Below are 27131 nucleotides of genomic sequence, written 5' to 3'. Positions count from 1 at the left end.
CATTTTTTTCTTCTTTTCGGGTGTTGGGCCAGCCACCACCAACACGACAGGATAGGGAGCAGAAAAGACCAAAGGCAGTAGGAAAAACAAAAAGAGAGAATCTTTTATTTTCAGGATGAGAAATGCTCTGTACAGAGATGTGAGTGTTCAGGTGTCAGTATGTGCTCGAAGGAAAACATCCTTTCGTAAACCCTCTGGCAGGAAGTTTACCTTCTGCCTTGCTAGAGGACTTTGCTTTAAAGAGGAAGAGAGAGAAGACAAAAGATGAAGGCAAGTAGAGAGGAGTTATAAAGGACTTGTACAGCTGTCTCTACACTCTATCAGTTCACAGTGAGAAAATACATGTGCACAGACAGTGCTGGTCAGGAATGTAATGCAGTAAACATATTTTGTCCTAGAGGAGTAAAGTAGGAGATTTTTGTTTATTATCATCAAGTCCCATTAAAACTAAAACAAATCTGCTGAAATGACTGCCTGTGTGGTCAAAGCTTCCTTTTCCTTTGTGTCATAAAATTTTGAGGAACGCATTAATGAGCCACACTTCACACTGAGTGTCATGCTCCTCTGTTATGATGAACACGGGCTCTGTTGTATTTTACCAGGGTAAATCCCTCAGCCATTGTTCTGTTGCTGCAAGAACAGCAACAAATGTGCGTCTGACGGTGTAAAACGCTTGCTAGAAAGTGCACTGCTTAGCTGTTTTTTCAAATTAAAAGAAGAAAAATAGCATCAACCTTGGGATTTGTTGAAAAATACAGAGAAACTCTGCTTTTATCCTTCAGTGGGTTGTTTAGTATCTGAGGATATTCTCCCACACAGCAGTCAGGTAAACTGAATGAAAGTGATTTATGTCTCTGCTTACAGTTTAAAGGTATGGTCCAATAGTGAGCTTAGTGAGATCCAACACCTGCCACATAGTTGAAGAAAACACACGTTATCCACAGTTTAATGTTAAAACAGACCTCTGTGGGCTGTTTAAGGCTCCGTGTTTGGAAAGACACGGCATATTTTGTACTTCTGCACGCCGGCAAAGTGGATTTTAAAGCAAACACTGAATATGTGATTAAAGTGCAGTTTTAATTCAAGTGTTGCTTGAATTTACTGCTTAGTAATTACTGCCTTTTTCATCCGCACTCCCCCATTTTCAGAGGCTCAAAATTAATTGGACTTACTAACATATTATTAAATATATATGGACTTATTTTTAAGCACTTGTATGAAAGTTTTTTGTAGTCACTGCCTGAAGTCTAGAACCCATGGATATCACCAAATGCTGGGCTTCCTCTCTTGAAATGAGTCTCACTTTCTTCAGTTTTGTATTTAATAAGTGAAAAGCATGCTTTTTGGGGCTGAGATCAGGTCACTGACTTTTGCAGTTTGCCTTTGGCCATTTGCACTGTGAAGCGCTCGACTGAGTTTGGCAGAAAATGTGGTAGGCTTCAAATTATGAGCTGCTTTTCTCCTTCTTCCCATCATTCTGGTACAAATTCATCTTAGTTTCATCTGTTCAAAGATGTTTTTTTTCTCTAGGATGCTGCAGACTCACGTCCAGTCTAAAAATGGGGGAATACGTATAAAAGTGGTTGTCACATTGTAATTGTTTGATTTGAAATCCTCTGTAGTGGTGTATAGACGCAAAACTATAACAGTTGTGTCTCGACCATCAAATGATGGACTTTGCTGTATTTGCATTACATCCTAATAGACAACCACTCGTATTATCTCTTTCAAAAGCAACACACAGACTAGTTTGAACAATTTCCATTCATCCCTCCATCTTTTTTAACCACTTATCCAATTCTGATTTGTGTGGGAGTTTGAACATTTTTTAGTAGCTGTGCACTAGAATTGTACTCACATAGAAATTCACATTGAAATGCTCAGATAATAGCATCAGTGAAACACTGGGAGACTCTGAGCTGTTAAAGGTGGGCTCTATCCTAGCTGTTTCAATGACTCATCCTTCCCTTATAATCTTTGTGCTCAAAATCCCCGCATCATTAAACTCCCATTATTTCAGTATAGCTTACTCCATAGTGAGGATCAAATTGAGATTTCAGACACTTATAAATTCTCCTTTCCCATCTCCGCTGTCACTGACTAAATGTAGGGTCGCACGACTTTAGTATTTTTCACAATGTTACATTTCCATTCAGTTCTGGGACTTGTTAAGTGCACTCGTGTTGTGTTATATAACAACGAGGGAACACTTTTAGATACATCCTGTGCAAGTACAATGAAATCACATTGGACCTTTTTTTTTTTACAATTTCCTCCTCTTTTTACCGTAAATTGCTGAGAAACACTCAAAGTTAGGGAAGCGAGTCTAACTTTGTCGAGACCGGAGTGGAGAAGCTCCATTAATCCATAGATATTTGTAAACAGGACTAACTTTGCATTCTGCATACCTTCAAACTGTTTGCAGACACCCAAATATAAAGGATATATAAAAGGTAGATAAAGCTACAGAGTCTAAAAGGTGCAGCCAATACATAACTGTCTCAGACCAAAAATAGTCTATGGGGAAAACAAATATCCTACACACTCTTGATGAGTTTATGATTGTGATTGCTACTTTCAATTCTTGGATAATACGATGTTTATTTAGTAAAATATGATCTCCTCACTGTCCTTAAAGGTAGATAAAGCAGGGTGTGTGTGCATTAGGGCGTGCCTGTCCTGTGACTGACAAGTTGCTACCCTACGAGCATGCAGCATCCCTCAGTTTCTCAGTCACATCCTCCCTCCTCATCGTTTCCAGTTTTAAATCATCAAGATGGCAAACAGCCAGCATGCTCAGCTCAGGCTCTGGACTGGGATGGGGACTTTGCTAACCATCGCTGACATCACGATTACTACATTAATCTTTTATATGCGTTCTGTAGAGACAATTCATTTTTTGTTTGACTGGACTTGCACTGTATGGACAAAAGCACTGGCACACTGCCTCTACAAGAGCTGCTCGGCCATGGAAACCCATGCTATGAAGCTCCCAGCGAACAGATATTGTGCTGATATTAACGTCAGGGGAGGTTTATCTCTCTGCAGAGGATTGGCAACTTTTACGGACTATGCACCTCAGCGTTCAACAACACCGCTCTGTAACTTCATGTGTCAGAGTTGCTGTGTTTCCTTCCACTTCTACACTACAATAATACAAATTACTTCAGGAAGGGCATCCGTATGGTTCCTCTGAGGGTTCACATGCACTCCAACTAAAATAAAAAAAAACAACCCACCAGCAAATAGGAAAAAGCACACGAAACCCAACAGAAGTGTGATGGAACAGCTGCAGATGTGACAGAAACCAAAATATGCAAACTGTACTGAGACACGCTTAAAGGAAGCAGAGGCTTCATCTGTGCTGTGTGGCAGAAAAAGACAACTGCTAATGATATTATCATCATTAGCTGTCAGGATTAGCTGTTTTGGTTTTTTGTGAGCTTTTATTGCATTTTTTTTTCTATTTCCGTTGTGTATTGGTCGCCTTTGCAGCATTTTACTATTTGCTGTTGTTGTTGTTTTTAATTTGCCTTGCGGGACATCCGGCAAACGTGGAGCTACCCGCTGCAGCGACCCTGTAGTGACAGGGTAGCAGCTGAAAGCAGCAATGCTACAGCTGATCTTTAAATATCAATATAAGCTTCACAATCTGAATATGAGTACCACGCTGTAATTCACTCGCTCACCCATTCACAAATGTTTTTGAATGCAGACTGCATGGCTGAGTGCTTGCTGTTATACACCTGCAGCAATGGGACTAAAAGCATTTGGATTCAAAGATTAAGAGGTGTGCTCCATTACTTTTGTCCATATAAGTAGTCTGTGTGTTGGCATAAACCTTCAAAATGCCACTGCAGTGTATTTCATGGAAAATATGATCCTATTAAATTCTCTTATCTCATTTTAGATCACTGAGGAGACTCTAAACCTTTCAATAGATCGTACAGAAATTTGATGGGATGTTTTTTCGCTGTAATATATATTTTTTATTTAGAATGCCCTAGCCCTATTTTTCTGCCTCTCGTGCCCTTTTAAAACCCTGACTTCCCCTCTGAGTTATTAAACCTTTTAATACGAAATCCAATGAGTTTCGCTGGTCTATTACGAGCTGCCAGATCCACTTAGATGACTGCCTCATAAGTTATTATCGGTTCAGGTCTCCACTGTGGTGCAGCTACCGGCCACTGCATCACTGATGACCAGTTAATTCAGTTTCCCAGTCATGATTAGCGCCGCACACTGTGCACACTGCTGAGGAGCTTTGATCTCTGCTGATTGTTGCAGATTGGCAATCGTCTCAAAGAGATAAGGCCTCGCAAATTTAAAGTGGCTCGCGAGCAGTGGAGGGACTTCATCTTTTAAAAGCTTATTAGTCTTGAAGATTATCCGAGGTCTTTCAATTTGACGGTCATTAGATGGGTGCGATTGAATAATAGATGAGATCCTCTTCTGTTCCTCTGTGCTTTCTTGCTCTTCGGTCCACTTTTGCGTATCCAGCAACAAGCCGCTTACTGCGCCTCACTGTGCCAGTGTCGTGGGAGAGGCAGTCTCGTTCCTTCACCACTGCTCTTTGTTGTCTGTCCTTGTAAAAGTCTCTGTCTCCTCTCCCCGCCCTCTCGTCCTCACATCACTCTAAATGATGCAGTATTTTCTGAACATGTGGGAGTCTGGGGCTGTCTTCTCTCTTCAAGAAAATAAAACAGTAAAATGTCTGCCTCATTTATCTATCTGCCTCTCTCTTCTCCACCCTTATTCTTTCAATCTCTCTCTCTTGCTCTAAGAGCTTTCTTACTCCAGGTTGGATTACACTGATAATCCTCCCTTTCTTTATCCATTTCTGGCTCAGCGCTCACCCTAATTTTGGAGGAAAGTCTTTGAATTAACCAGAAGAATCCATTTCACCTTTTCAAGAATCTGATAAAGCACCCTGCTTGCCGTAATCTCATTTTACCTTCACTCTCCATCCCCTTCTTCATCTGTTTTCTTCTTTTATTTCAGTTCCAAAACAGAATGTATTGCAAAGAAAACCTTTTTTTTTTTGTTTCCGATTGCTTTGCAATCACAAATCATAGAGCCTACAGTCCACTGGAAATTGGGTTTCCTTGGATCGGGGCCCACTCCATATTTTATCCCATATTTAGTTTCTTTCATCCTTTCCTTCACGTTTCTCCTCCTCTTTTTTTTTTCTTTTTCTTTGTTTTCAGACAAAGTCTTTTGAAATAGCGTCCGCAAAGTTGGGAGCAGACATGAGGATTGAGATGGTGCATATGATGTTGAAAACACTAAATGCCACCAGACAGAGGCGGTCAATCACAGCGCCTGCAAATTTCCACTGCTCCGCCATGCTTTCGTTCTCATCTTGCTCCCGGAAGCGGTCCGCCATGTAACGCACCTCCTCCAGGATGGCCTGGAGCTGGGGGTCTCCCATCCCTACAGTGGAGCACCCTCCAAGACCTCCCGCCCCACCTCCAAAGCCCCCACCACTGGAGACAGTGCTGGGACATCCTACAGTTTCCACATTAGGGGTAGGCGGTGGAGGGGAGCTGCAAAATTGTGACGGCAGGTGTGGAGGTGGGCTTCCCGCCACTCGCAGAGGCCCAGCGGAGATGTTGTTTCTCTGGATGCTCTCCGGGAGCACCGAGGGGTCGTCCATGCTCTGAAAACCCATATATAGAAGATTCCCATTGTTGTTAGCACTCGTCTGAGCCTGGAGGTGAGGGTGCCCTGCATGAAGCGGCCCTGTTTGGAGGGGAGCCAGGTTCTGTGGGTGCAGCGGGTGGAGGGAGTCCGGAGGGTTAGGGATGCTTCCGCTCTGTGACCCCGAGGAGCAGCGGCGCAGGTGGGGGGCGCAAGGTGGCCGCTCTGGGTCGTCACTCTCACCCGGGCGCTTCATCCGCAGGAACCACGCGACCCACTGCAGCAAAACGAGCCGCACCTAGTAAGAGAGAGAGAGCACAGAGCATAAAAGCACTCAAAGAAGTAAAAGAAAACATAAGAAAGCAGCCACAAAGCACTAAAAGCAGCTACACATCCTGACCTGCACCTAACGCCAGTTAAGCTGGGCTAATAGGCAGTTATTTGTCTCTTTCAAACTGCAGCTGCACTTGTAGAAGTATGAGATCCTCACCAGGGTCGCCTGAGGAAAAGATTTTTTTTCTTTGACTGCATTCCCCACAGAGAGGAAACTTAGAAATAGGCATACATTCAAACTGTGGAAATATTGAGAGCAGTGCTCACATTACTGTTTTATGACTCTAACAAGTTTGCTGTAATGTTTCATTAAACAGTGTTTAAATAGAGACCTTATTCAAATTGAAACCTTCGCTTCTGCTCTCCCAAAAAATACAAAAAAGACTCCAAGTCCCCTGAAAGTCATTCTGGCCCAGCAGAGTCCAGATGGGTGTCTGGCATCTAATGAGCAGCTAATGTCCAGATGACTGCTCAATTACACTCGACAGAGTATGTTTACCAGCCAGGTAACCGTCTCTGTTGCTGCTGCCGTTGACGTAGGTTTTTTTCAAGGGCTGTAATTATGAACTGCGCTGGTTCGATGCCCTCATCTGAACCACATCAATTAGCCTGTTAATTGGCCATTGGACTGTCTGAACGAGCCATTCATCAACAAAGCGTCCTTGAATTGTGTCGATACATCGAGCATCTGCGCCGTCATGCAGTAAAGCTGATGCACATGTATTGAAAACTGCAGGCCTGTCAGTTCGTCTCTGCAGTCCACACATAAATCACCGGATAAATACATCTCAAGATGTTGGTTAATATTACATTACATGACATTTATTTTCATTTCACACCTTCTTTCAACATTTTTCATGTTTTAAAAAATTCACGTTATGACAAAACCTTTGTTAAAACAAAGCTTGATGAATTTTTTATCATTAAAAAGGCGAGGAAAATAAAAAAAGAAGGAATGAGGCAAATCAAATCCTCCCACACATCCAGAGTGCTTTGAAATGCACTCCTGTTGAAGTCTGTGGTGAGGCATTTGATGAACACACTCAGGCAGACTGACACTGCTGGATGAGTCACAGCCGAGGAAGTCGGAGAATAAAAAGCGAAAGAAAACTGGCAGAGGAGCACAGGTATAGAGCTAACAAATGGATGACATGTTATTGAAAATGGCAGAGCAGAAGAATTATACTGAAGCTTGAACAGAGATTAACAAAAAGATTCATTTGAATATATCTGCGTGAATTAAAAAGACTCGTAAGTGATGATGTTTGTGGAGTTAGGCTCACCCATTTGGGCATTTTTCCTCCGGTCGGATCGTGATGATGATACTGCAGAACCACCACTGTGGCGATGACTGACATCCCAACGATGATCATTATACTGGCAAAGTACTGACCTGGGAGGAGTGGGAGAGAGTAAAATATTTCATTTTTAAGTCACACCGTAATTTCCTACTGCCTCACTGAGCTTCACAGTATCTGCTACAGCTTGTTATTTAGGAAACAGCCCAGCAATCGTTGTATAGAAGTAAAAGATCTACAAAATGATGGCTTAATGTCTGTTTTCAAGGACTCTAAGGTCAGCAAGATGAGGTATTTCACTGAAACACATTATGATGGGATTCTCAAGAAAAATGTGAATTTTTAAGGATGGTGTGTTCCTGTTTTTTTCAAGGTGGATGTCTTCATAACACAACTTCTGCCAAGTTTATACTCCTGGGGGAAAAATCATCAAACAGATTAAATCCACAGCAGATTCTCCTAATTAAAAAAACAAGCAGAAAGGAAAACACTAATGATTATGACTCTTTTTTTTCTTCTCTTACGCTTTTAATGACCAGGATTTGTGTCTTCAGGCAAAGATGGCCTTGCATCTGTGTCGGTTGCCGTCTAAGCTCGCTAAACATAATTTCCAGCAGCGTGCCCACAATCAATTTAGACTATTAAACTTTAAGGTGAGCAGGTGGCCACAGTAAATCCTGTGATTACAGTTTTTTGGGGGGGAGCATTGTGTAGATTTTCTGGTCTCCTGTAGTGCGGTACTGTGCAAATGTCCCTCAATTTTCCATGTTTTGCAATGAAAATGGGAAATAGGTGCAAAAATTGATTAAAATGTGCAAAATGAAATCCATGGAAATAAAGTGTATAAGGCAATCTGTACAATTCAAACAGCTTGAAAGTCAGTGTTTGGTATGACCACCCTTATTCTTCTGTCTTAGGGAAGCTTTCTTGTTGTGTCTTTAAGTGTGTCTTCATGAATAGTTCTCCGGGCTTCTTGAAGGACATTCAAAACTCCTCTTTGGATGTTGGCTGCCTTTTGTTCTGTTCTCTGTCAAGATGATCCCACACTGCTTCAGTAATGTTGAGGTCCGGGCTCTGGGTAGGTCAGTCCATGACTGATGGTGCTGCATTGTGAGTTTTTCTATCCAAGTGTGGTTTTACTGCTTAGTGTGTTTAGGATCATTGTCATGAAGCTGTCGTCAATCAGACACTTTCAAGATGGTATTGCATTATGGATCAAAACCTGACTGCACGTTTTGTGTATTCAGAATCTCATCAATTTTGACAAGATCACTGTTACCACTGATTTTCACTGCAGTTCCCTGTTTCCCTTCCCTAAGAATGGCTTTTTTGACAGCCACTCTTCCACTCAGACTATTTCTGATGAGGGTCCAGTGAACAGTAGATGGATCAACTGAAGGGTCAGACACATTTCTCAGGTCCTCTATCAGGTCTTTGCTGCATTTTTTCCCATTTCTTAAGGACAGGACTTTCGGATACTGTTCATCAGCTGTAGATACTTTTTTAGGTCACTTCTTTTTTCCTCCACTTGTCAAGTTTCCTTAAATGTTTTAGAACACACTGCACATCATCCAGAGAAATGCCAAGTTTTCAGCTAACAGCTCACTGAATATGACTTTGTGCAAAAATACTGTTTTATGTCTGCCAAACTGTGGCATGTGTTTTTGCAACAGGCTGCTAATAAATTTAAAATGAAGTTTTCTGTCATGTATAAGAATAACACTGGTTTGTGTCTGGAGTTAGGAGCCTGTTACATGCTTGAATGAGCCATGGGTTACTGTTAAATGGGTTAAAAAGCACAAAAAATCCCATTCCACTGAAAGTGGTTAAGTGAGAACTACTGTCTCTGGTAGCTTTTCATGTAGTTTCAGGGTTCTCAGATTATCAGAACAGCAGCTGATGGGAACATTTTGTGCAGCCTGCAATTGGGTAATGTTCCTTTCATCCATTCATAGTTCATGTTATACTCTTGCACTGCAGAAAGACCGTAGCAGTAGACAACATACTTCCTCCGTTTCAGCCTTGAAGGCAAAGTATAAAAGGCAGCATCACTCAGCTAATGAATTTAAAAAACCTGTAAACCCGAAAGCATTATCAGCATATAAAAACACCATCTGAATGGTCACAGGGACACTTGTGTATCCCATCTAAATTGATACTTGGTCATTGAAACCTTGGGAAAGTCTACAGTTAGGTCCATTATTTGTTGGACACAGTATTTGTAATTTCAACAGTTTTTTAAAAAGAAGGAATGCACTGGCCAACACCAAAATGTCTAACAGACCACAGAAGACAAGTTCACAACATCTAACAGTCACCAAGGCTCTTAGAGATGCTGATCTACAATCAGCAGAGCCTTCAAGATGAACTTGTCCTAAAAGATGGGAAGAGAAAAGTAAGAAGGACAGACGCAGCTCATCAATCCAAATTTACCACATCATCTGTGAAACAAGGTAGAGGCAATCTTGTGGCATGAGCATGTATGGCTGCCAACTGAACTGGACTACTAGTGCTTATTGATGATGTGACTCCTGATAGAAGCAGCAGGATGAATTGTGAAGTGCACAGGGCTGTACTCCCTGCTCAGAGTCTAAAGTGGACTGCACAGTGCAAATGGATAATGACTCAAACCAAACTACTAAAGCAACCCAAGAGTTTCTCAAGGAGAAGAAATGGGATTTTCTTCAAATGGTTGGTCACTGATGTCAACCCAAGACAGCATGTTTAGGCCTGCAACTGAAGGTGGCTGCACTAAACGCCCAGCAGAGCATCTCAAGGGAGGAATCACAACATCTGGTGATGTTCACGGGTTCTAGAGTTGAGCCTTGGATTTCACTCCAACAGTCCTGATATTTAAAACTATATTAGTCTGTACGATTCCTCCTGAGCCTCTGAAAATGGGGAATTGTGTACAAAAGTCACCGTAGTTCCTAAACAGTTCATTTAAATTTGTTGTAAAACCCCAGAATCAAAGCCTCGAATTAAAGCCTGCACTTCAATCACATCTTAATTGTTTGGTTTAAAATCCACCGAGGTGACACACAGAGGCGAAACTACAAAAAAAATGTGTCTTTTCCCAACGAATTATCAGCCTAACTGTTTAATCAACATGTTCAGCATCCACAGGCTAACTATCAATTATAACAAACAAAAAACAAGCACAAAGTATCGATCGTGCCCATCAGATAGAAACTGCATGCAGTATTTCCAGTGAGTCAGACAGCCTGATTTAATGCTGTGTGTTGCGATGGCAGCAGATTCTTTTTCCTATGAATATATCCATCTTTCACATACCTATGAGAGGGACGGAGTCAGATGTGGCTGGCATGATCTCTGCGACCAGCAGCATGAAAACAGTGAGAGACAGGAGGATGGTGATACCTGCAGATAGAAAGAGAAATAATACATTTTGTTAGGCCATCGATCCAGTGGTTTGGTCTCCTCCCCTCAGTCGCTCTGTCTACTTCTGAGAAACTGCATTAGTCTGTTTGGTATTTTGATAAATAGTTACACTCAGGAGGAGATCGGGTTCGATTTATGTAAATGACTGGCTAACGCTCGTACAGTGAATCACTTTTTTGGCATTGTGCATCTCTAAAGCAAAAAAAAAAGCACTTCCGCATACACAGCACATAACCCTTTTTAAAGGTGTTCAAACACCACCGGTGTGCACGCGAACACACTCCTCACACCCTCCCGCAATTCCATCTTCATTTATCCACCGCCACGCAATCTGTCTCACTTCTCCAGCAGACGGAATTTAGGGAGTGCTTTGCTGGCATAACTGTCCCCATTCAGAGGTATTCAATTAAACTCCCAGGCCGAGAGATAAAATATGAATGCTCTTTAAGGATATTAGGTGAATTAAAAATGCGTCTTTTATGTCGCTTTTTCTCTTCACATATGACATTTATTCTTTTTAAAAGCATGCTCCTCTAACCCTAACGGCTCAGCGGCTCGGTGCACGCGTCTCCTCCATCAACTGAAGTGACAGAGTATTTTTCTGGAAGCCAGTGTGTAAGCTCTCCCCCCAATCAATTCACTAGCTTTAATTACATCAATAGGTTAATCGTCCGTGTGTGTAAGGCTTGGCATCCCCCCCACCTCCTCCTTTTATGGAGAAATGCTGCGTAATGCATCCTGCATCGGGGGTGAGGTTAGGCTTTGACAATGCTGTTGCCTCCCAAGCAGACATGAGTCAAAGAGCATTTAGATTTATCCAGTTACCAAGGTGAACTTAATGCAATATCAAGCTGCAATCTTCTATTTTCTTAAACAATTAGTCAAATAAATGGTGGAAAAAATAATGCAAAATTTCACAAAATTCAAAAGTGACACAAAAAAATCTTGAACCAATTAAATTAGATTAAAAAAATGTAAAGCTGAGACTTTTTCTCTATTTTTACTTTATAAAACTTAATCGGTTTCCCAAACATAGTCATAATTTTTCAACCACTTCCCTCTTCCATTAGTTGCCTAACAGCTTTACCTCTATAAATGTCAGATAACGTGAAATCTGGACTATTTAATGTCCTGAGGAGATGAACATTAGTCATCTCTAAACAGGTTGAAGCAGATATTAAAACATATTTGCAGCTGCTGCTTGATCCCGGCAATGCTCTCTCTCTCTCTCTTCCAGCCCATTATTGTGCGATTTGGATGTCTCTCCCCTTCTCCTCCTCATCAGTCGTCCCTCTCTCTTTTGTGCTGTCCTCTCTGATCCTTTTCGAATTCTTCTCCTGTCGGTGTTATCTTTTTGCTTCCCTCCCACACCCATCGGTCTGTGTTCCTCCTCCTCGCATTTCTCATCTTTCTATTTTATCCTGTAATCCCTCTCCTCTCTCAGCTCCCCACCCCTCTCCCTTTGTCTGTTTCATGCCTCCCCGTAGTCTCCAGTGCCACTCCTTCGATTCTTTTTTTTTTCCTTGAATTTATTCCGGGATGGCTTGCTTGTTGTGAGCTCAGTTTTTGGCAGCCTATAAACTACTTCACTCAAACCCGGGAGCAAGTTGGAGATTTTTGCATATTTGACACGTTCTTTTTACAAAATATATACATTCGTTTCAAAAAGCCCGAACACTGTGTAAAACCTGCAAGTCGTTTCAATCATATAAGGGACATTTGGAAGTCTTACTGCATTTGCAGCAACATGCTTGGAGAAAGTTGAAAGCAGAGCAATTAAAAACTACAAAAAGTCATGGCCACACGTGCTGCTTTTGGGGCGCCATCTTTTTCATAGAAGACACCTCGCTTCTTCCATGTATTACAGCAGCTTGGCTGTGTAGTGAGTTTATGTGCCTGAAGTTTCTATTTTCCTTCAGGTTTACTCTTTACACTGTGTGCATCTTGCACTTGAAGCTTTCATTGTTTGCATTCATGATTACCTGCTTTACAGTTCCCTGGTATTTTACCGGTGTCCCTTTGTTTCTTGGCTACACGCAGATTAGTGACTAGAGGCAAGAAACTGCAAAAATTACAAAGTATGTTTTAACTCAAATGAGCTTGCATTGATTCTCAGACTGGTTTACTCTAAATGTGTGTGTGTGTGTGTGGGGGGGGAATTCATGTTTCTGTGAAGTCTTTTAAAACATGTTTTTGATCCACTCACCCAATGAGATCTTCTCCCCGGAGTCAGCAGGCAGCACAAAAATGAGCAACGTCATAGAAGAGAGCAGCACACATGGGATGAGAAGGTTCAAGGCGTAGTAAAGCGTTCGCCGCCTTATTGTAATAACAAATGTCACATCCGTGTAGGGCTCCTTACAGCAGTCATAGAAGACCTCATTCCGCTTTCCAGGAACTCCTGGAAGTAGGTGAGAAACTGGTTTGGTTGCTCATGCCTGAATAAAAGTGAATGCAATGCAAACTTTTTTCCCTACTCACCTATTAGGTCCCATTCTCCGTTGGGCATGTAGCCGGAGATGTCAGCGTCGACCATCTGGAGGTCCAGCAGCCAGCCGTCGTACGTCCAAGAGCCAAATTTCAGCTCACATTTCTGAATGTCAAAAGGAAACCAGCGAACATCCACATTGCATGTGCTCATAAAGATTCCTGAGAAAAGGACAAAAGCACAGGGGCTCCTCAATCAATTGACTAAATGACAATAATGAACCGCCGCTTCCTGAGGAGAGGTGACAAGGGAAAGATGTACAGCTGGACCATTTGTTTAGTGCAGGGAGTCTGTCCAGAATATCAAGTTCCTTGTTAGAGAAATCATTCATTCACTTCAAGAGCTCTTTTTTTTAAACTTTCTACAACTGTGTGAAAAATGTTACATCACAACCAAAAGTGCACACTGCAACAGCATTTTTATGAACACCCTGCAGGTCTACAGAGAGTTTTTAAATTTCGTTTGGAGGCTGAGGAAGTGAAAGCAAGGACTAGATTAGAAACGAGCTCCCGTCAAAGAGATGGCTATAAAAACAAAACTTGGCAGCTATATATATTGTCACTCACAGGTTTCAGATATTTTCTGCTGTGAACAAATGCTGCTTCTGCTCTCTGCCTGCACACACACAGCTGTTAGCTAAGCCTCAGCTAGAGAAGAAAACATCAACGATGACACTGAAAAATGAGATTGTGCACAGTGCCATAATCAGATTCCCACTTCTATTATGCAGAAATAATAAATGCAACCGCTCCCATATGCACGGCATAAGTGACCAAGAAATCATAAAGACACACTTCCACCCTCAAACGAAAAATTGCAATGATCCTCGCTGTGATCGCTGGTGAGCTGCAGCTCTTAAAGTAATTACTGAAATAAAACGGTCTCTCACACACACAAGTGCAGAGAACCAAAATGCCAGTGAAGCCTTGCAGCTCTCAAAGACGTTCATTATGAGCCTGCCCACATGCAAATCAGCCTGTGGAGGTAAATGACAACAGGGAAAGGGGGCTAACAGGTGGAAGGTATAGATTTTCTCTCTCCCTGCACTTCTTACTCACTAAAATCCAGCTCCTAACCTCAGGTTCCAACCTTTGCTTCATGAGTGTGTCTTTATAATTACTCCCGTTATGAGCTCCTAAGGCCCTAAAATCTAAACGTACACGAATTAAGTTAAAGCAGATCCACCTCTCTGTGCTTCAAATCCATGCATATTTGCAGCCTGCCTCTCGAATATATCCAGTAACCTTGAAACAACACCTTCAAACAAGGCGCCAGAATCTTCTCTGCAGCTTGGAACAATCTGTCTCGCAGCGCGTACGGCTCCCAAAATAAAACTCCATCATTCTGAGCATTTCAAGGCCTAGAGACAAGATTACCTTGTTATAAATGTCATCCGGTCCAGATATGAGCTAAAGCCTGTTACACGACGTTTCCTGTTAGGCCATTAACACAACACAGCACCTTTACCTCTGCAGCAAGAGGAGTTATTCAGACAGCACGCAGCAGACATCTGGGATCCTCCACATCTGAATTATTTACTGTGTGTCAAGCTCCCCGCTCCATGCCTGACACCCACAAACTTGTTGCCTCTTATTTACTGACAATAACCAGCTGAACAACAGGAATTGTAGCCAGGCATGTGTCAGGGAGCTGATTTGTTTCTCATTCTTTTGCTTTTTCTTACTTTTTCTCATTTACTAATAAAATACACACATCAAACCACTCCTTCTCATATTTTTCAAAATCGTATCTTTGTATTCTCCCACTAATTGACTCCAGACAAAGAATTAAGCAGCTGTATTTACATTCAGCAGCAGCTCATGGGATGGCTTTTGGGGCTTGCAGTCTTCGACTTTTTATTCAAAAAGTCTTCTCAGGCCCTCCCAGTCGCTCTCTCCTCACCCCAAGAGATGGGATTCAGTCTCAGGCTTTGATAATCTGGTGTATAACGAAAAGACTGAGAAACTGCAAGCAAAGGCCTGTGGAAACACGAGAGGGGAGTCTATACTTTTGTGGGCTTGCATTTGGGTTAAGGCAGGAAGCAGAGGAAGTGAGCGTCTCCTATTTATAGGTGTTACTCACAGAGCTGGGAATCCGTAACCAGTGACTAACTAGGGATGCTGTTTTACAGTGATAAAATATTAATGTCAAGTGTACAAACAGTAGGGAGACATGGCTCGATTGTAGAATGAGACGCTGCCGTTGCACCTCGGGGAAATGTGGAGGGGATAAGGAGGGAGATGAGCGACGGGGAGAGCAGGAACGATGATTAAAATCTAAGAAATATGCGGAAAGCCTCACCTGGGGGAAGATACTTGGCAAAGCCGCTGGAGTTTACCAGAACATTGGTCTTAAAGGTGGAGTCAAAGTCATCATCTGCACTGAGGAAGGACAGAGGAAGAAGTGACACGACTTGTTGACGTGTGCGCGTACGAGGCGAGCGTTTAGGGGTTTATGCAGGGTTTACCTGTTGTAGAGGAGGATGTCTGGGGTCCAAATTTGATCTGTGGTAAAGCGAAGATTTTTCACTCCAGGATGTTCGCTCTGGTTCCACTGGAGATAGTGGTCGTACCAAGTCTTCAACACACAAACACAGACATGCTGTCTGAGCCAACAACCTGCAGGCAAATTATTGCACACTAATATTGCACACAAATTGCCAAAAGTATTCGCTCATCTGCCTTTACGCACACGTGTATTTGAGTAACATCCAAATCTTAATCCATAGGGTTTAATATGATGTCAGCTTCAACTTTTCAGGAAAGGCTGTCGACAAGATTTAGGAGTGTGTTCGTGGGAATTCTTGACCATTCTTCCGGAAATGCATTTGTGATTCATCTCAAAGGTGTTCTGTCAGGTTGAGGTCAGGACTCTGTGCAGTTCAGTCAAGTTCTTCCACACCACACTATCCATGTCTTCATGGAGTTTGCTTTGTGCACTGGTGCGCAGTGCTTTTGGAACAGGAAGCGGCTATTCCCAAACCCATTCCCTGAAGCTCTATGCACTGGTCTTGAGCTAATCTGAAGGCCACATGAAGTTCGGAGGTTTGTAGTGATTCACTTTTTGTAGAAGTACATTTTATACACCTCTGGCTGTGGAAGTGATTGGAACACCTGAATTCAGTGATTTGGATGGGTGACCAATACTTTTGGCAACATGGTGTATTTCCAAAGCCCTCTACTGTTCATCAAAATAAAACAGAAGATAAAAGGATGCCACTCTTCCATCTACTGTGTTATTCTGATAACAGTGCGCAGTTTCTTTTTAATTTCCTGCCGTTGAAATCGAAGGTGCTTGGAAAGAAGCCCGACTGGACCTTTTTAAGTTTCTTGAAGACGTTTCTCATCCAAGATGCTTCTTCAGTTCTAAGACTGTCTTCAAGAAACTTAAAGAAGTCTAGTCGCTTTCCAAGCTCCTTGGATTGTCATGACCTGGATGACTGAGAACCAGCACAGATATTCTTGCTTTTGTCTTTTTGCCCATCCTCATTAAATTCACTTGTGTTCAATCCTTTTTGCATTATAGTCTTCCCTCTCTCCGTTTTTGCTCATCTTATGTCTCTCTATGTTCATCAAGCCTGTGTCTACATTTAGGTCCTGCATGCTGAAGTGATTACAATGATATATGGACTTCAGGGTGACCTTAATTTGCATGTTAAAGACTGAGAAAACTAGTTTTTGCCGGTGGAATACAATTTAAAAAAATGATCACCCCAAAACATTCAGAGTCTCTCAGGGGTCCTTACCATCTGCAGCCACATATTAGAGGTTAACACCTGGTTCTTCTCATCCTGCAAAACATTTACACCACTTAAATCATCATTCGCCATATAAACCACAAGGCAAGAGGTGTGAGCACTGCTCTTGATCCATAAATCCACAAACAAATATCAAATATTTGAAAAAAAAAATCTGGTGCATTATTAATACCACAGTTTCAGGCATAAACAAACTACATGCTCAATGCTTGGGTTTTTTTTTTCAGTCTAATTTCCATTTTAATTGCAAACAAGAAAATGCTCAGTGTTCTCCATGAAAAACTAAATCTTAATCCAAGGATCTGAATTCGTCCTTTTTAAAATGTTTTGTCTGATGTCAGAAATCAACAGCCCCCAAATGAGTCGGAGATGCCTACCACATCCATGATCTGTATCAAACTGAGGCTGAAGGAGACGTTGAGAGGTAGGGAGTCGTTGGCCACTGGTCGCTCCATGTGGTTGTAGTCCTTCAGGAGGTTTTTCAGCAGAGTCCTCTGATGAGGGCCCTGCAATGATACTGAAAGGCAGAAGAAAGGGCTCATGTTTGAATCTGATATAATGCTCATGTGTGGAAGCAAGCGAGATTTGATGATTCTAATGTCTCTATGTTCACTTTTAGTGGGTCCAGATTATAAAGTGTGTTTCTAAAATTCTAGGAAAAACTCCATTAAAAAGCACACTGGGGAAACAAATGTCAAAAAATAAAAAAAACAGGCTGCTGATCAAATGAGAAGATTTAACCTTGAGGATTTCAGCCTCCTTATCTATAAATACATCTGGAAGAACATGACTGAAATGAAAAGAAGACAGGAGGAAATGCATGAGGAAAAGCAGGTTTAATGATGAAATTAGCAGAAATAGATCTGATCACTTATCTGGGCTTTAAATGTAACACTGAGGAAGGGTCCAGCTCCTCAGTCAGAATAAAATATTTCAAATTAATGCTGAAAACGCGGAAGAAAAATCAGCAAAGAGAAGAAAGCTTCAGAGCAAGCATGGAGAACATTAAGTAAACAGGAACTAATTAGAAATGTAGGAAAACCTTATCAGGGCATAACTGGCACTAATTAATGTGTAATTAAGTTTGTTTGAGAAGCTCAGAGGTAATGCACATTAAAATGTTGAATTAAGATGTTGATTGGCATAGAAGAAGTGAGAAAATATCACCCTGACCACAAATGTGCCGTTTATTTGTGTGCATGTAGCTGTTTGTTTGTTTCCTCTCAGTATACCCATCATAACACACCCAAGGTTTAGCCAAGAACTTTAATTTACTGTTTATACCACGCTTACATCAATCCATTTGCTTGGCTGTTTATTCAACTAAGAGCCCTCCCTTAGTTGCTGCTCAGTCTTAGGGTCAACAGAGACAGCAAAACCCTCTCACGTCCACATTTGCAGATAATTAACCTAACAAGCATGTTTGAAGCCCACGCTGGCACAGGAAGAACATGCAAACTCTACCAAGTAGATTTGAACCAGGCTTCTAGCTGTGAGGTGACAGTGAAATATACATACAGGAAATAATTATTACATTTTTATCAAAAGTGTCAGATTTTCAGTGTGGGAATTTCTTTTTTAAACTACAGCTCTGAAACCCGTAGATGAAATGTTAAAGCTAAAAAGAGAAATGTGTACACTCGACTTTATTGGGTACAGCTGTTAAAGCAAATCAGCCAATCGCTGGCAGAATGGATAAGCATTGTGATTTAGGTGTCTGAGTCTGAGTATCGGAGGAGCTGCTGATCTGCTGGAATTTACCCCACACGACCATCTCTAGAGGTTACAGAGACTGGTCCGAAAAAGAGAAAATATCCAGTGAGCAGCAGTTCCCCGGATCATGTTGATGTCAGAGAGGGCTTCAAGCTGATAGGAAGACAACAGTAACTCAATACAACCAAACACTACAGCATATATACACAGACAACATGCTGGACCTGGAAAGCGATGGGCCATTCACCACATCTCAGTCCAACAGAGCATCTTTGGGATGTGGTGGAATGAGAGATTCACATCATACACGTGAAGCCGACAAATCTGCAGCATCAGTGGGATGCTATCATGTCAATATGATCAAAATACTAAAAGCATGAAAAGATTTGAGAACCTGCAGAAAAATATGTGGAAGATTTGGATCTTGCAGAAAGTCTGTGCACTTCATACTGATAAAGTTTTATATTTCCGAGGTAAATTGGTAAATTTATTTGCCGGGATGCGGTATGCTGTGCGTGAAATGGAAGGAACTGTTTGTTTAGTGAAAATGTCACTCGGTGTGCTGATACCCAAATAAACTGCTGCGAAAAGCAGATGCAGCCTGTACTCTGAGCAGTATGGAGGAATTCTTTTTTATATATTACACTCTTATATAAGTTCGCTGCTGGGAATATGACAGGATTAAACCCTAGAGGTGCAGAGTACAAATTTGCATGCACTTGTGGTGGCGTTTCCTTTCAAAGCTTGCCAAGTAATGAAAATTCCCTGAATGTTTTTTTCTTTAAAAATCTGCGTGCCCAAATACTGTCAGAAACTTTCGCTTCCTCTGTCTTCTTGTCGTTCATGTTTCCCAGCTTTTAGTCTTTGAAACCAAACAAACTGAACACTCTTTCACTGCTGGTACTTCTCCCTGTTGGTAAAGTTTGCCTGCTCTCCTCTCAGGTCTCTCAATCAATTGTCAGCATTTATGTTCAGCTTTTATTTGTGCTGCTCGGAGCGCCGTCGGCTCGGCTGCAGCAACATGTCCACAACACGGAGAGGCAAGATGGAGATGGAAGAGCCAATCTATACGTCAATTCATTTGATCTCTGACAGGTTTTCCATGTGAGAGCCCCTCGTGTGCACACAGATTTGTGCAGAAAGAGCCAAGGCAAAAACTGCTTCCATTTTTCTATCTGACATCTGCCTCGCTGTGCTGACTAGATGTCAATCTGCCCATTACAACATCTCACGCAGAGGCATCCAACCCCGTCTCTCAGCTAAACTAACATCCAGAAAATATGAGCACAGTTAAGACGTAAACAAACAAAGCAAACAGGTGAGCAAGAGTCTCACTTTTCTTCTCCCGGAGTCTCTTTCCTACTTCCTGCTATTCTTATTCCACTGCATACTTCGTAAATCAAGCATCAGCAACGTGGACCCCAGCGCCCGAATTCCTCTAAAATGCTGCTGCAATCCGATTCCCTGAAAACAGAGTGAAAGACAGACAGAGAGAGACATGAAGGCAGGCTCACCGTGGATCAAAGCAGAGAATCCAGAGAGGAGCAGAGCCACTGAGTGCCACATCCTGGTGGTGTGGAAGGGGTAAAAGAGAGGAGGCAGAAGAAGAGAAGCTTCAGATGTTGGAAAAAAGAGGAGGAGGAGGGAAAGGGAAAGGGGGGGGTACAGAGAGGAAGGGAGGAAAGGAGCAGAGACTCAGGAAGCTGCTGGAAATCCTCCGGTCTGCATCCAGTCAGCATCAGAGGGAAGAAGTGCAAGCGTGTGCTGGAAGAAGGGGAGTCGAGAGAGGGCGAGTAAAAGGAGGAGGAGGAGATGCTGGTTGTGCTCTAGCTCCTCTCGCTCCTCTCTCTCTCTCTCTGTCTCTCTGGGAGGTGGGACTAAAATGGAGAGAAGAAGAGAGAAAATGTCAGTGAAAGGTTTGACGATAAAACAGTGAAGTGTGGGGACGGATTGGAGGAAGGAGAGAGTTTAATTGCCCTATCACTGTGGGCTGACCTTTTTAAAGACAATAGAAACTGATGAGGCACACGATTTTAAGTGCTCTTAACACTAACGGAGAAGGAGTTTAAGTGTGGAAAAAGGGGCTGATCGATGCAGCAGGGTGAAAAATGTTTGACATAGGCTCAACGCGTGCATAAATTCATGTGGCAAGCACCAAAAGTAACACATAACTGCTTATACTTCTCTCAGTAAACTGATAAAATGCACATTATAGTGATTTTTTTCCACTCTGTGTCAGTTTTTTCTGCACAAATTGCTCATACAGCCCCACATATCACTAGATTGAGCTTCTCCCTCACACTATAAAAGCTGAATCCTTCATAAATCCCTGGAGTGTCATACATCCTTCCCTTGACAGTGTCCCCACTGTGACTATGTTTGCTTTGTTCCTGCTATTCGTGTGCACCTGTCAAAACTATATTGCAGTTTGCTGCATATATGATAACACGGGCTGGTTATGGCTGTGATCACGCACTGCTGGACTGGAAACTGTCTGCTGTGTGTGAGCTTCCCACACTCGTCGCTCGGTGAGCTTTGAATCCTGCGGGGCAGACAGACTCTGGTTTAATTGAGAAAGTGCTGGGCTCTGCAGGAGGGCAGTGGGAATGTGCATAGTTAAACCCTACTTCTCATTTGTCCTCATGAAATGCTGATGCAAGGGCAGAGGCAGCGAGAAACTGAAAGACTGAGAAAGAGGAGGGCGGGGTGGGGGCAAGAAAAGAGGAAGAAAAGAGTTGGACTGTATAATAGATTACCCTATTACTTCTACTGCCCTTCGGAATTACCCCTTTCCCAGGCAGCCTGACACACACATCCAGAGCGCCTCCCGAGCTGCAGATTCATGCTCGGCTGCACACAGAGGAAGGAGAGTGGCCCTCGGAGGGGAGAAGAAGGATGGCCAAGTCACCGGCTAAAGCACGGCAAACTGCACCAAGCGTGGAGCGAGGCCACATGGTGTGCCCCAGCAATGTATCACCAGAGGAGGAGGAGGAGAAGCATCCTGTTGCTCTTTCTGCATCCCTGCAAATATTACTGCTTAAATATGTGCATAATGTATTTTGCGTTAACCTGGTGAAGAAAACACACACAAACGCACACTCACCAGCACCGAGTGTGACACGGTGCCAAGAACAAAATCCATTAGCCTTCATAAAAATACAGATTGGAGGCATTGAAGCGTGGGTGACATCTGGCGGTGTGTTTTCCTACTGCACGCTGGCTTGCAGCTTGGCAGCTCTGGCTCTGAGTGTGTGCTGGGTGGAGAGAGAGGTGGTGGTAATTAACAAGGAAGAAACTGGGCTAAATGGCACGAGAAGATGATGAGAGTCGGGGCCATAAAGAGAAGGCTAATTAGGAAACAATGCCAGCGAGTGAATAGAAACACAGAGCAGGATGTGAATTAAAGCCATATTAATGATTATGGCGGCTGGAATGAAGAGAACCAGGGTTATGGCCATCATGGGGTGCTCTTGGTCTCTCTCACTCTCTGAATATTTGCCTTTTAACTGTGCGGCTCCTGATTGTAAATCTAATGACACAGCAGCAGTGGTGAGATGGCCATTTCTCCGACCTGGCATGACTACTGTTTATCCCCCCCTCTGTGCTACATGCTGAATGGTGCCTCTGACAATGCAGCCATCAGCCGTAGTGGCTGCTGTGCTGTGGTGTTTTTAATTACTCTGCTGATTGGATTAGGCCCTTTCTTGCGCTGACACGTCCCCTTCACTTAATAGTGTGTTATCGACAAGAGCAGCACATACATCCATTTTCCTGTGAGGTCTGATTTGTCAGAGTGGCTTTTTTCTGGAGTGGATGAAGTTCTCTTCTAATGGACAATTTGATCCTGTCCCGGTAAGCCCTGCAGCTGCTCGACTCTAATCCTATAAAATGTTATGAAGTGATATCTAAGAGTACTTCTTTCGGCTTAGTATTTCTATTACCTTTTATTTCTCACAATGAACCAGTTTTAAAGTATCACAGCTGATGCAGCAAAATCAAAAATGTGATTGTAGCTTCATTTATGACATCTAGACTGGTTTAGTGGTTAGTATATTTGCTTTACACAATACAAAGGAAAAGCAAGCTCAGTTAAGGATAAGGAAAAACTGGGGAACAAGGACTCGGAATATTGTGGAGGTAAGATTAAAAAAAACTAAAGAATAAATGCAAGCAGTACACACCAGTAACAAGAGACAAATACAAAGGAAGGAGGAAAAACTAAACAAACTAAGAATCAAACATATTTAATGATAAACAGAAGTTAGGATTCTAAAAAATACAAAAGACTGGGTCCAACACTAAAGATCCATGACAGGAGGAGACACAAACACAGCCTCAGGCGGTCACGAGCTCATCCAGTGCCAATCCCAAGGCTGGCACTAGACTAGCTTGGAATAGCATTCAGTGTAAAATCTGTTCCACATCTCTCTTTGGGAGTCAGGGAGCAGCCTTGATTGAATATTAAGATGGAAGTTGCCCGGGTAAAAAAAAAGCGAAGTCACCGAGTGGCTTAAACCTGCATTCTTTCTACTGAGCAGCAGGGGGCGACTCGTCTGCTTTAAAAAGAAATCAGATGCACAGAAGTCTGCGAGAAAAGGAGCCAGCTGATCACTTGATTTATAGTCTCAGTGGGCACTTTCCTTATGAGTTTAGGATCTCAGTGTCTAGTTTTAATCCTTATTTAATATAGCCTGATGTTCATTTAGTAAATTACTGTCCCATTTATTGTAAAATAGACGTCTGAGACGCGTATGATTTATCGTTTATGATCTGGCGTCTTAATTACATCTACCTATCACTTGTCAGCTTTGGTTTAAAATCAATAAATATTGTGACAGAGCCAGATGACTTGAGTTAAATTTGCATTTAACTGATTCAAGCTCTTTAATTTTATTTGAGTACACACATTTTCCATTCCATTAAAAAAAAAGGGGGGGGGGGGTGTAGCTTTCACTTCTCTCTGACCTTATTTTGAAGTTGGAGAGAATGTGTGGCATTATCGGTGAGGACCTATGATGTCTAGCAGCGGGGAGCAGCCCCAAGGAAATGACGCCACCACTCGCATGAAGGACCCCAACACAACACGCCGTTGTACAGCAGTATATAAAGTAGAGCGGCTGAAGCATCAGCAAGCATACATTTAACAATTACTTGATTTATTAGTATTGTTTATTTCAGTTATGTTATTTATAGGACAAAAAATTAAAATTAACATTTTTCCTATATATAATGTTAGTTTTTTTATATTCTGCGTATAAGTATTTACTTACTTTAGGACCATTTGAAAGCACACTGGACCTATCCTTTAGCTTTACTCTTAACTTAAGTACAGTGGGGCAAAAAAGTATTTAGTCAGCCACCAATTGTGCAAGTTCCCCCACTTAAAATGATGACAGAGGTCAGTAATTTGCACCAGAGGTACACTTCAACTGTGAGAGACAGAATGTGAAAAAAAAAAAAAATCCATGAATTCACATGGTAGGATTTGTAAAGAATTTATTCGTAAATTAGGGTGGAAAATAAGTATTTGGTCACCTCAAACAAGGAAAATCTCTGGCTCTCACAGACCTGTAACGTCTTCTGTAAGAAGCTTTTCTGTCCCCCACTCGTTACCTGTATGAATGGCACCTGTTTGAACTCATCATCTGTATAAAAGACACCTGTCCACAGCCTCAAACGGTCAGACTCCAAACTCCGCCATGGCCAAGACCAAAGAGCTTTCGAAGGACACCAGGAAAAGTATTGTAGACCTGCACCAGACTGGGAAGAGGGAATCTACAATATGCAAGCAGCTTGGTGTGAAAAAATCAACTGTGGGAGCAATCATCAGAAAATGGAAGACATACAAGACCACTGATAATCTCCCTCGATCTGGGGCTCCACGCAAGATCTCATCCTGTGGGGTCAAAATGATCATGAGAACGGTGAGCAAAGATCCCAGAACCACACGGGGGGACCTGGTGAATGACCTGCAGAGAGCTGGGACCAAAGTAACAAAGGTCACCATCAGTAACACACTACAACGGCAGGGAATCAAATCCCGCAGTGCCAGACGTGTTCCGCTGCTGAAGCCAGTGCATGTCCAGGCCCGTCTGAAGTTTGCCAGAGAGCACATGGATGATACAGCAGAGGATTGGGAGAATGTCATGTGGTCAGATGAAACCAAAGTAGAACTTTTTGGTATAAACTCAACTCGTCGTGTTTGGAGGAAGAAGAATACTGAGTCGCATCCCAAGAACACCATACCTACTGTGAAGCATGGGGGTGGAAACATCATGCTATGGGGCTGTTTTTCTGCCAAGGGGACAGGACGACTGATCCGTGTTAAGGACAGAATGAATGGGGCCATGTATCGTGAGATTTTGAGCCAAAACCTCCTTCCATCAGTGAGAACTTTGAAGATGAAACGAGGCTGGGTCTTCCAACATGACAATGATCCAAAACACACCGCCCGGGCAACAAAGGAGTGGCTCCGTAAGAAGCATTTGAAAGTCCTGGAGTGGCCTAGCCAGTCTCCAGACCTCAACCCCATAGAAAATCTGTGGCGGGAGTTGAAAGTCCGTGTTGCTTGGCGACAGCCCCAAAACATCACTGCTCTCGAGAAGATCTGCATGGAGGAATGGGCCAAAATACCAGCTACTGTGTGTGCAAACCTGGTAAAGACCTATAGTAAACGTTTGACCTCTGTTATTGCCAACAAAGGTTATGTTACAAAGTATTGAGTTGTATTTTTGTTATTGACCAAATACTTATTTTCCACCCTGATTTACGAATAAATTCTTTACAAATCCTACCATGTGAATTCATGGATTTATTTTCACATTCTGTCTCTCACAGTTGAAGTGTACCTCTGGTGCAAATTACTGACCTCTGTCATCATTTTAGGTGGGGGAACTTGCACAATCGGTGGCTGACTAAATACTTTTTTGCCCCACTGTATTGCTTATTTCATAAAATAAAAATTGCCATCATCAAACATGCCATGCTAAAAATATATTTTTGTTCCAAAGAACTATGTTAGCTTTTTAAATTTGAACTAACTACCTCATTATCTTTTACACAGTATTTGGAGTTTAATCTAATATCAATGACCAATGAATAATTTTAGCCTCCCCCCTAAAAATCATAAAACATATTTCAGATGGAAAATTGTGAGGCATGCATACAAGCATGTGGGTCATACAAACTACTGAGTTTTGTAAGTAGAGTGCATTCTGAAAAACATATTTCAGATGGAATAATTGCATTTATTATATTATGACATAGCCCAGTTAGCTCAGGTGGTAGAGCATGAGACTCTTAATCTCAGAGTTGTGGGTTTAAGCCAGACGTTGGGTGATCTCTGATTACAAGGGCAGGCTTTGTACTTTCTCACTCGACAAAATGTAAAACCCCAATTGGACAATGAAGGTGTTTTAATAATGAAATGGTTATTCAAACATGTGCAGTGCTTTTCAATTAGAGATCATTTCTCTGAATTTCAGGAGCCGGACCAAACCTCATGCAGGCAGTTGCCGATTGAAATTCACAGACCTCTACAGTCCTCATGGAAAAACAATAAACTAGCATACCATACCATAAAATGCCAAAATGCACATTTCCACCACTGGCAACCTGTGTCAACAAACTTTAGTACAATTATTGATCAATCAATGATGTTTGACTTTTCCAGGGTTACCCTTTGTCACCAGCTCAGTTCTTAACTCTGGACAAAGTAGCAGAGGGCTTCCATTTCTTTGGCTAGTGTCACTACTAAAAAAAAAAACCTGTTTTGTAGCAAAACCATAGCACAGTAATAGCAACTAAAGTAGTACCGGTATATGAATGAGTGAGTTGATTGGCACTTTTCAGTAAAACTAGAGGAAATATAAAAAAAAATGATAACTGTGTAAGTTCTATTAATTTTAAATATCACAGCTCTATCACTCAGGGGTTTTTGGCTTGATATTTACATCATACAACATCTATCCTTTGTCAAAAACATCTTTTAAATATCTCCTTATTTTCTGGGTCATTTTTTCTGTAGATTGTGCTTCTTTTTAATACATTTTACCTTTTGCTGATCTTAGTGGGGTTAGTATTTTTCTACTCTTCAGTACTGTTATTCTGAAGTTTCTAAAATAAATAATTGCCATGTAATATAATACAGGTTTGCCCAATATCATATGTTGTCCATTTAAATATACACTAACTGGACACTTTATTAGGTGCAGCTCTGTAGTACTGGATTGGGCGTCCTTTTGCCCTTAAAACTTCTTTAATTCGTAGCACAGTTGCTGCAGATTTGTTTGCTGCACATCCAACATTTTAATCTTTTGTTCCACCACATCCTGAAGGTGCTCTATTGGACTAAGATCTTGTGACTGTGGAGGACATTTGAATACAGTGAACTCACCGACCCGTCTGGCACCAAAAACCTTTCCACAGGTGTACCTAATAGAGTAATAAAGGATAAACATATTGTGTTTTTGTTTTTACTTACTGTTAAATGAAATGATTC

General features: G+C 42.0%; 1 protein-coding gene across 2 annotated transcripts; it reads right to left on the bottom strand.

Annotated features, from left to right (window-relative positions):
* On the bottom strand, positions 1-27131 carry chrna11 (cholinergic receptor, nicotinic, alpha 11). Of its 2 annotated transcripts, none has more exons than XM_076878915.1 (10): positions 27114-27131; positions 17296-17435; positions 16907-16951; positions 15629-15738; positions 15463-15542; positions 13155-13322; positions 12880-13074; positions 10566-10652; positions 7257-7366; positions 1-5938 (listed from the first exon to the last, which is right to left on the bottom strand). In XM_076878915.1, exons 2-10 carry the CDS (start codon positions 17371-17373, stop codon positions 5204-5206), a joined length of 1608 nt encoding a protein of 535 aa, XP_076735030.1. In that variant the 5' UTR covers positions 17374-17435; positions 27114-27131; the 3' UTR covers positions 1-5203. The 2 variants fall into 2 exon arrangements, with proteins under 2 accessions (XP_076735030.1, XP_004549103.1); XM_004549046.4 differs by lacking the exon at positions 27114-27131 and adding an exon at positions 20146-20489.

Source organism: Maylandia zebra, linkage group LG22, assembly GCF_041146795.1.
Source record: "Maylandia zebra isolate NMK-2024a linkage group LG22, Mzebra_GT3a, whole genome shotgun sequence".
In the NCBI taxonomy this organism is placed as follows: domain Eukaryota; kingdom Metazoa; phylum Chordata; class Actinopteri; order Cichliformes; family Cichlidae; genus Maylandia; species Maylandia zebra.
The sequence above is the reverse complement of the archived record's forward strand: the minus strand, read 5'-3'. Positions and strand labels throughout refer to the sequence as shown.

Coding starts and splice junctions, on each gene's coding strand:
- chrna11 (XM_004549046.4), bottom strand. CDS start 20,197: ATGTGGCACTCAGTGGCTCTGCTCCTCTCTGGATTCTCTGCTTTGATC. Junction 13,075..13,154: donor CGGAGAATGGGACCTAATAG/GTGAGTAGGGAA, acceptor ACCTACTTCCAG/GAGTTCCTGGAAAGCGGAAT. Junction 7,367..10,565: donor TGACTCCGTCCCTCTCATAG/GTATGTGAAAGA, acceptor CACTCCTCCCAG/GTCAGTACTTTGCCAGTATA.